Source organism: Perognathus longimembris, chromosome 10 (assembly GCF_023159225.1).
Source record: "Perognathus longimembris pacificus isolate PPM17 chromosome 10, ASM2315922v1, whole genome shotgun sequence".
Lineage (NCBI taxonomy): Eukaryota > Metazoa > Chordata > Mammalia > Rodentia > Heteromyidae > Perognathus > Perognathus longimembris.
Window position 1 is genome coordinate 9,162,741 of NC_063170.1, and position 10,532 is coordinate 9,173,272.

Genomic DNA, 10,532 nt, shown 5'->3' on the forward strand with positions numbered 1-10,532 from the left:
AGTGGAGTTCTAAAATAATTTTTATGATTGTGTGTATACTTGTGTTGTTGATTAGCCCAGGGCTTTGCACATGAGGCCACTTCCCCTGAGCTCTGTAACTAACCTGAGTTTTACTGAGTCTTCACAGCGTAGGAGAAGGAATGGAGAGACTACATTCAACTCTGGCTTTGTACTGATATAGAATGCTTGTCTTCTAGAGAAGCCTATGTGTGACTGAGCTGCAAACTCAGAGTGTGCATTTTTTATTGAACACACCTTGTACTTAAAAAACTACTGACAACAGATGCCAATGGCTCACACCTGTAATCCTAACTACTGAGGCTAAAATCTAAGTATCACAATTGGAAGCCAGCCCAGGCAGGAAAGCTCATGAGACTCTCCAATTAACCATCAAAAAGTCAGAAATGGAGCTGTGGCTCAGCCACTTGAGCAAGAAAAAAAAAAAAAAGTGGTAGCCTTGAGCAAAAAAAGCTCAGAAAGAGTGCCAAGCCTCTGAGTTCAAAGGACAGACACAAAGAAAGAGAAAAACAAAACAAAACACACACCACAAACACTCTTCTTTGAAAAGTACAATTACAAATCTTAAGACCTATGAAAAAAAATTATAAACAGAAACTATCTTGATAAGCAATGCAAAACATACATCTCTCACAGTACCAGGGAATGAACGCAGTGCTAGGCAAGTGCCCTATCACTTGAGCCACACCACCAGTCCTTCTGTTATTTTTGGAATAAGCTACTTTCTGCCTGGGCTAACCTCAAATTTTGATCCTTCTGCTATGGCCTCTCCCAAGTAGATGGAATTTATAGGTGTGTACCACCATACCCATGTTTGTGTCTCTACAGTACTTAGCTTCTTTAGCAAGAGAAATTCCTTTCTTAAGTCCTATTGCACATCTCTAGTAGTATGAATCCAAAATCCCACATGGACAGCAATTGATTCTAAAATATTTTTAAAGTATGCCCTATTATATTCCAGTGTTACAGATTCTAAGAGATTCCTGTTAAAAACGAATCATTCAATACTTGAGGGGCTTAAAACAGTCTATACCAGCATTTGGGCCCAGACTTTGAACATCTGCCTAATTAAATAGTTAAAATAAGAAAAAGAAACTACATTGTTACCAAAAAAGTGTGAAGTATGTCCAGGGCAAAACTGGTTTTTCTAACAATCTGCCACATTATACTAGTTTTACTCCCCAAAAGTCAATGGTAGAACATGAGCTTTTTCCTCCACACTCCACTCTATTTCTTGTGAAGATCGTCCATAAATATTACATTATGGAATAAATTTTAATGAATACAAATCAAAGGAAATGAAGGAACATTAACTCCCATTGAAACCTTCCTTAAGAGTCAGTTTCCAAGTCATATTTTTAACTTCCCCCACGGTTCTTTTATAGAAAGATGAACACAAAACGTGCCTGCTAAAGATGTTATTCATGAATCTATAATGGCACTCAAAAATAGCAAATATAAAAAATTTCAGATTAATATTATCAGCCAAATACATCAGAGACTATTTTTACATAGCTACAAAATACCTAAAATACATTTATAAGACATATTTTCTACTTTGTGGAACTTCCAAGTAATGAAAAATTTACTTTGCCATTAAAGCGTCCTTATACTGTTAAATACACATGCAAAAGAAATCAAATGTGACTAATTAAAAAAACACAGCTAGCATTTAGGTAAAGTGCTTTATTTATACTGATAAAAATTTTTTTAAGATTAGAAAATTAACTGCTGAGCCATCATTTTGAAAATATCAAACTCTTCAGTATTCACTATGTACATCAATCATATTTGTAACTTCCTCATTATAAGACTATAAATGACACCTTAAATGATACCTTAAAACCAATCAGTGGTTGTTTCCTGGAAGTTAAAAATCACAACACTGCTAAATGGAGCTTTTCATGATACAGAAAAGGGTTACCAAACATATGTTTTCATTGTTTTAAACATGATCTTTGGTTTAAAGCTGTCCTGTTCTTTATTAGTTGGATGGTTATAATTAGTAAAAATCTTTACAAAAGAGCACACTAGTTTAATCTGAACCATAAAAGAAACCTGGCCCAATGGTATAAAGGAACAAATGGCACATCTTATCAAGAAACCTGATACAAAGAGTTCCCTGAAAGCCATATGTGACAAGTTTAGTGCGCAAGTAAATTTCACTGCTGAGGAATAACTGGCTTCCTTTTCACAAATGACCTCTTCCACTTAACAGCATTAGTGGATAAGAGGAAATGTGTCAGAAAAAAACAAAAAAAAACCCTAAGAGAAGGCACAAGGTGCAAATCTTAAGCAGATAAATTCAACCGTTTGGACCCACCCCAAACACATGCAGACCTCAAGTTTAAAGGCTGAACGGAGTCTGCCACAGGAAGAACTTTTATGCCTATGAATAAGTGTATGCACCCGAGAGATCAGGACAGGGTGGTTTCCCAGAATTAATGAAAAAAAAAAGCAAAAGTCAGCCTTTCTCCAGAATGAAAGGTATGAAACAAACAGATAAGGTAACACTGGAAACTATTAAGTACTAAACTGAATCTTAGAAAGGACATGTTCAATTTCATAACTGAAGGCTGCTGATGAGTTCTCTCTCCACTTGGATAATCAAATGCAAATGTCTTTTAGCAATGGCAGCATTCAAATCCCACAAAAAATCAAGTAGTGCCCCCTTAAGTAGCAACTCCATTGGCACAAACTGTAAAACCTGTTGGGGTGCATTAGAGTTAAGCAAAGTGCTCGACAACGCATTCACATTCTGCAGATACTGGAACACTGGATTGGGAAGATTCTGATAACCAACACATAGCAGAACAGCACAGGTCCTCAGGGGCCCAGAGGGTGTAGGACAAGAAAATGTGACAAATCTAAAACAACGGTGGAGTACAAAGATCAAGCCAGCCATAAATCTTGTTAAACAAGAAAGTACAGGCAAGATCAGAACATCCCCTACATGAAGCTGCTGTAATGAATGTAGAAGGCAGTCTAAAAACAAATGCTGATAGGATGGGTCTCCATCATGAAGCAACGAACAGCTGTAAGTCATGAGTTCAGCTGATTCCAAGAGCTGAACATCCAATGGAATATGCATTTTGACATCACAGAGAGTCGGTAAACCCACAAGCAGGCACTTTATTTGGTCCCTGGGTTCTAAAATCTGCTCTTCCTGAAGACACTTGGTAAGGCTAAGCAACTCCGAAAATATCAGTTCTTCAGAAGAAATGTGACAGGAACAACAATACTGCTGTTTTGGCTTAAACTTGGAGTCCACACTCAAAGCTTCACCTAAGGACTTTTCGATTGCTTCATTAAGAGTCTTTAAAATTTCACCATCACAGAAAGGCGAACACTTGACCTCTGGCAGTTTCTTTCCTTCTAAAATACGCCATAAGTGGCACTCAAGGTTAGATGCTGTCCTGTCTAAAAGAGAGTTTTGCCCAGGATGGTACACAGCATGTTCTTCAGCCCAGCCATCAAAGTACCCCTTGGCTATTTTATCTTTCCATGAAAGCGTTTCCAGCATCTTCCTTTCATTATAGGTTTTAAAGTAACTGTTCCTCTGCCCAAACCATTTTGTATTTGTACTACAACCAATGTTTGATTTCTTTACTAGCCAGTTATTTCTGGAAAGAGGCTTCAGTTGGAATTTTTGCATAAAGTACTGTACAGCACAATCTCTTAAGTTTTTCAGCTTTGCTTGCTCCCCTTTGCCCATGCACTCAAACAGACGAATGTTCTCAGAAATAGTCTCCAGCTGGTATTTATGAAAAAATACACAGCATTCTTCATGACTTTTAAGAAAAGATTCAGGAATCACATGATGGGGAAAGAGAGCTTTTCTGGTCATTTCAGTCCCAAAATTCAGCACCATTCTAGATAAGAGAGGATGGATGGCTTCTCTTCCCTTGTAACAGAGACACACCACATAGACTTCTGAGTTTCCTGCCTTGCTAGTAGCAGGTTTGAAAACATGGACTTGTTCAAACGAACAGTTGAGCAGATACATTAGGTTTATGGAACAATGTTCAAACAAAGTAAACATCTTTAGGACAAAAGAACCACCGTTTCCAAGAGTGGTCAGAGCAGTAACAACTTCACAGTAATGCAAAGAAGAGACTAAAGTTTCTTGTTCACCTGGATTTCCTTGGCAATCAAAACTCCCATCTGCAGTGACCAAGTGAATGGTGGCCATGTTGCTTAGGAAATCCTGAAGTCCAGTCAGATATTTCAGGGTCATGATATCACCAGTGTTATCTGGACCAAAGTACCACTGGTGTAAGGTATTTGCAATAAGCCGGTCATCCATAATCATGATCAGATTGTCATTTGCTTCATGGTATGGATTCAGAGTATTAGCTACCCAACTCCACTCACAAGGGAAATGATGTGATTTTAAATAGTGGTTGAGACTAGCTATAAAAGCTCCAGGAGCCTCACAAAGGTGTAGAGAATTCAGTTTTCCAGTATGAAAAGCTTCCTGTGGAATAAGTGGGAAGCTGCCCAAAATCTCATGGAATTTACACCATGCTTGAGTACAAAGTTCAGCATTCACAGATTTCCTTACATGAGAAATGATTTTTCCTGCTTTGTTAGTGAAAGCAGTGTGCTCGTGCCACTCATCTAGTTTCTTATCACTCAGGAGGTTTTTTACTTCATTTAAGGAGTTCTTCAAATCAAGAAATACATTAAATTCTGTGTGGTCACAGGTGAAAATCTCACTGGGGTCTGGTAACTGCCACTCGTTATTAAGTGGCTTGCAGTAAGAAAATTTCTTGGCAAAAAGCTCAAAAATGTCAGCAACAACATCTGGGCTAAAGGTTTCAGAACTTGCTAACTGTTGAACAGGAGGCTTCTTGCACTTACTCATTTTCAAATCAAATGAAAACCTAGGAAGAGAAAACACAAAATAAAATGAACCAACTTTATTAGTAAGTTATCATGCATCAATCTAATCATACTTATAATATCAAATAAAATGGAAAGGCTAAGGGCACATTCTGTTATAAAACAAGACAATATGGACTAAACAATGAATAAAGGCGGGTTCAAATTCCAGCTCTACTACTTACAGCTTAATAATGGCCTGGGAAAATTACTTTATAGCCTAAGATTCTGTTCTTCTTATCAAAGACATTGCCATTCTGCTTTCTGGAAGAAGAAAACATAAATGGCATATAAAAATCCTATACAAAAGAATATCAGTAAATGATAGCTCATATTTGTCACAGTAATGCAGAACTCAAAGTTTTCTACCTTATGGCCTCAAACATACATACACACAAACACACAAACACACACACACAAATACACACACACTTAGTCCCTGGACATGACCTTTAATCAAGCTCTAACAAGTGACCCTGAGCTGTTTTTAGTTCCCTTCAGGAGGGGATACTATACCTAAACATGTTACTGGCTCTACTTTGAAGCCTCTCTGCCATCAGCTCCTTACACACGTAGCATTGCTAAACATACCTTCTATCCAGATTCCACTGAGTGTAATTTGGTGGTGCCAATCATCTATATAGGCCATCAAAGTACCATTCATTGCTACAGTTTGGATCTGAAATGTCCCCAAAGGCCTATGTGGTAAAGGTTTTGTCCCTGGTCCTGGCTGTTCAGAGGGAGTGGGAGCTTTAAGAAGTGGAAGCTAGTAGAAAGAAGTTAGGTTACTGGTAGCATGACCTTGAAAAGGGATATTGAGATCTTGGCCACTTCTCTCTGCTTCCTGGTGGCCATCAGATGAATAGTTCTCCTCCATGTGTGCTGTCTCACCACAGAACCAAAGGCAATGGCCCAACTGACCGACCAGGAACTGAAACTATTTTTTCTTTCTTTTTTCTAATTAGCGCATATTTCCTAAATAAGGTAAGATTTCACTATAGACACTTCCATGCATGTGTACAATATATTCCAGTCAATCTTCTCCCCTCTATTACTTTCTTGTTATCCCCTCCATGAATTGTGAGCCAAAATAAAGTTTTCCTCCTTTTAAGCTGTGTAACTTATACATTTTGTCACCACAATGGGAAGCTAATACACTCATCAAAAACTGTAGCCTCCTCCTTCTTGATGATGGAAAATCACCAATAGCTCCTCATGGTGTATCTCTAAACTACAGACTCCTGCCTCTCATGTCAACTGTCAGCTCCATGCTTAGACTATAAAATCTTATTATTTCTTCTTGCCACTAAAACTTAAGCACACTTGAACTCTAAACGGAAAAAATAACCTTATTGAATACAGCAACTGTCATTCTGTGTTTTGTATTGTAATACTGCCTAACAAATCATAAATATTTGTTTCTAGGGGAGGAAAAAGAAGCATAGTTTAATGGCATAGTACTGAAAAAGTTCTAAGTTCCAACACATATTCAATGCATTCTATGGTTAAAAAAAAAATCTAAATTTGAAAAATGTGAAGAAAAAAAACCCCGACAGCCATTGCAGTACATTGAGCTCCATAGAGACAGCGCAGGGGCAAGTGAGAGCCGGACGGGCCAGAGCGACTCTGTGCCTCGCGGAGGAAAAACTAAACATGGGCAAAGGAGATCCTAAGAAGCCGAGAGGCAAAATGTCATCATATGCATTCTTTGTGCAAACTTGCCAGGGGGAGCACAAGAAGAAGCACCCGGAAGCATCCGTCAACTTCTCAGAGTTTTCTAAGAAGTGCTCAGAGAGGTGGAAGACTATGTCTGCTAAAGAGAAAGGGAAATTTGAAGACATGGCCAAGGCGGACAAGGCTCGTTATGAAAGAGAAATGAAAACCTACATCCCCCCTAAAGGGGAAACAAAAAAGAAGTTCAAGGATCCCAATGTGCCCAAGAGGCCTCCTCCGGCCTTCTTCTTGTTCTGTTCTGAGTATCACCCTAAAATCAAAGGGGAACACCCCGGCCTGTCTATTGATGATGTTGCGAAAAAACTGGGAGAGATGTGGAACAACACTGCTGCAGATGACAAGCAGCCTATGAAAGGAAGGCTGCTAAGCTGAAGGAAAAATATGAAAAGGATATTGCTGCCTATCAAGCTAAAGGAAAACCTGATGCAGCCAAAAAGGGGGTTGTGAAGGCTGAAAAGAGCAAGAAAAAGGAGGAAGAGGAGGAAGAGGAGGAAGACGAAGAGGATGAGGATGAAGATGAAGAGGATGATGATGAGTAAGTTGGTTCTAGTGCAGTTTTTTCTTGTCTATAAAGCATTTAACCCCCCTGTACACATCTCTTTTTAAAGAAAAAAATTTGAAATGTAAGGCTGTGTAAGATTTGTTTTTAAACTGTACAGTGTCTTTTTTTGTATGGTTAACACACTACCGAATGTGTCTTTAGATAGCCCTGTCCTGGTGGTATTTTCAATAGCCACTAACCTTGCCTGGTACAGTATGGGGGTTGTAAATTGGCATGGAAATTTAAAGCAGGTTCTTGTTGGTGCACAGCACAAATTAGTTATATATGGGGACGGTAGTTTTTTCATCTTCAGTTGTCTGACGCAGCTTATACGAAATAATTGTTGTTCTGTTAACTGAATACCACTCTGTAATTGCAAAAAAAAAAAAGTTGCAGCTGTTTTGTTGACATTCTAAATGCTTCTAAGTAAATACAATTTTTTTATTTAAAAAAAAAGAAAAAAAAAACCCAACCTGACAGCTAGGTTGCCATCCCACAAAAAGCAAAAGTTATAGGACTAAGATGGGAGGGGGGGGGGAAGGTGAGCTACCACAGTAATAAACACAATAACATCCAAGTGACTTCAGTTCATTGGTAATATTCTTCTAGCACAATTTTTGCAACCTCTTTGATGTTCTATTTACAAGTTCACCTATTCTACCAGTCTGTAAATTCCTTGAGGTTAACAAGTATCATCTTAGGTTCACTTCTGAGTGCCAAAATGTACTTACAAACTACAACTAGGTAAGTTAACAGTCAAAACTGTTAAAATACCCAACACCTTTTCTAACCTTACTGGTAGAAACTGTGTTTAGAAAATGTTTTGAAGGGGGCTGGGAATATGGCCTAGTGGCAAGAGTGCTTGCCTCATATACATGAAGCCCTGGGTTTGATTCCCCAGCACCACATATATATATAGAAAATGGCCAGAAGTGGCGCTGTGGCTCAAGTGGCAGAGTGCTAGCCTTGAGCAAAAAGAAGCCAGGGACAGCACTAGCAAAAAATTAGAAAGAAAATGTTCTGAAGGAAGGCATTTATGCATTCACCAAATCCTGAATAAGGGCAAAGTAAAGCTTATTTTAACAATTTCTTAATTGACTCAGCGCTTATTGTAAACTATAATCATGTTTAGGTCTCAGATGTCTTCTATTTTGGAAAATGTCTAGATTCTAGTCATTACATTAAGTTCACATACTAATTAATGGCTCTAGTTAACCTTACCTGAACTAAATAGGCAATTACCTTCTCATGAGGACATTTGAAGGCATTCTTAACTCCACTGTACTTCATGCTACACTTTAGCAGTGTTGCCACCTAGTTTTTATTATTACTTACTCATTACCCACCAACCACACACAACTTCCTGTGGTTCACCAAAGACACCAGGCTCCTTCTAAGCCCAAACCCTTTGCACTGGGTGTCCTTCTATCTGACATGTTCTTCCCCAGGTATCTGCACATCCAGTTCCCTCACCGTCTTCCACTAAGGCTCAAATGTAACTTACTCTGTGAAGCATACCAGGATATACTTACAATTCCACCTTGTACTCCTTAAGGTGCTTTTTTCTCAGCACTCATTTCCTTCTAAATGTATCCCTAACTTACTCATACTTCCTGTTTATGGTCTTTCTCCAAACTAAAATATAAGCTCCACAGGGGAGGACTGAGCAGTGCCTACTACACAATAAAACACTCAAGTACTTACTGGATAAATGGCTGGATATACTTAGGACAAAAGGCAATTCTCTGAATAGGTCATAATTATGCATTACAACTTCAACACTTCAACGTAGGATTAAAAAAAAAAAAGCAAAACAGCTTGTGGGTAACATTGAAAAGATTGTCCAGTGACAGTCGGTTCCTTTCATCAAGCACTCCACCGAATAAGGTATCATAATTCTGCTGGGTGGCCCAGCACTCTATTGTAGGTACTTTTCCTGCCCAAAGCCACAGAGGGGAATACTCTTGAAATCTGTGAGTTTCACACCAAATCCACAAGATCGCAACAGGTTGTTACCTGTTCAGTTACCACACAGGAGTTTGGTTAAGTGTTTCTGCCACCTCCCCCTGTGAGGAACTGGGAAAGCTAACAGTGGGAGTCCAGCGCTCACAGTGGCTGGGGGCATATCTAGGGGTGCTATGTCCCAAGGCCCCCATCCGGCCGGCCCTGGCTCCTGGCCCGGAGGAAACTCTGTCCCGGCCCCCACCTCTGCGCCGGGCCCGCCGCCGATCGCCTCCGGTGAGGCCTGAGGGGCCCGGCCCGCCGCCGATTGCCTCCCGTGAGGCCCGCCAGGCCTCACTTCACCTGCTCCTCTCCCACTTTCGCCGCGGGCAACAGGTTCTTGGGGTGCTCACTCTTTTGGGTTCGCGATGGCCCCCAGCCGCAGAGGAAGAAGGAAGCTCTCCGAGAAGGTGGCCCGGACCGTCCTCGCAGCGCTGGGACTCACCTCTCTCCTCCAAGCCGCGCCCCCGGCCGAACGCCAGCGGACGGCCATAGGACCCGCACACCGCGCACGCGCAGTTTAGGCTAGGCTGACGTCAGTACGTCAACGGCACGCACGACCGCTACTTTCCCTACCTTTCCTCCGTAAGCTACTGGAACGAGGAAACGCCACCCTCCCACGTCCCCCACCCCGCCACACCGCATTCCCCGTCGCCATGGTAATAGAAGCTGCGCGCGCAGAGAGCGCTTCTCTTTGGCCACGCCCAGGAAACCCGGAATGTTTGTGAGGGGAGGAGCCTGCCCACCGCGGTCGCTCCGCCCACTTCGTCCTTGGATTCGTTTTTCTAAGGCGGCTGGACAGATGTGAGTTCCTACTGGAATAAAACAGGAGCTTCAGAGACAACGTGAGTTTAAAAGCCAAACTAGGGAGATTGAGAAAATATTGTGAATGTATGTAAGTAAGTAAGAAAAAGAGAAAACTGAGAAGAAAAAGATTTTAACAGACAAAAAAAAAAAAAAAAACAGAACAAAAAGGAAAAAGAAGAAAATAGCCAATTAGGATATACAAAGTTCTTAAAAAAAAAAAAGATTGGGGGTTTGGGCATGGTAGTGCAACCTGTAATCAATCATAGCCCTCAGGAGACTGAGGCAGGAGGTTTCCATGTTCAAGGCCAGCCTAGGCTACATAGGGAGACCCAGTCTAAAATACACAAGCAAAAAGGGAAAAGAAAAACCCGGTGCCAGTGGCTCACCCGTGTAATCCTAGCTACTCAGGAGGCTGAGATCTGAGGATCATGGCGGGAGCCAGCCCAGGCAGGAAAGTCAGTGATACTATCTCCAATAAACTACACAGAACGTGCTGGAAGTGGTGCTGTGGCTCAAATGGTAGAGCACTCACTTTGAGCAAAAAGCA

General features: G+C 40.8%; 1 protein-coding gene and 1 pseudogene across 3 annotated transcripts; one reads left to right on the plus strand and one right to left on the minus strand.

Moving 5' to 3' along the window:
* Positions 1-1,885: 1,885 nt before the first annotated feature.
* Cmtr2 (cap methyltransferase 2) lies at positions 1,886-9,678 on the minus strand. Of its 3 annotated transcripts, XM_048355161.1 has the most exons (4): positions 9,547-9,678; positions 9,497-9,506; positions 5,088-5,166; positions 1,886-4,904 (listed from the first exon to the last, which is right to left on the minus strand). In XM_048355161.1, the coding sequence occupies exon 4, from the start codon at positions 4,883-4,885 to the stop codon at positions 2,582-2,584; it is 2,304 nt and encodes a 767-aa protein (XP_048211118.1). In that variant the 5' UTR covers positions 4,886-4,904; positions 5,088-5,166; positions 9,497-9,506; positions 9,547-9,678; the 3' UTR covers positions 1,886-2,581. The 3 variants fall into 3 exon arrangements, with proteins under 3 accessions (XP_048211118.1, XP_048211116.1, XP_048211117.1); XM_048355159.1 differs by having other exon boundaries at positions 9,482-9,678; XM_048355160.1 differs by lacking the exons at positions 9,497-9,506; positions 9,547-9,678 and adding an exon at positions 8,882-9,411.
* Positions 6,493-7,363, plus strand: LOC125358209 (annotated as a pseudogene).
* Positions 9,679-10,532: the final 854 nt, after the last annotated feature.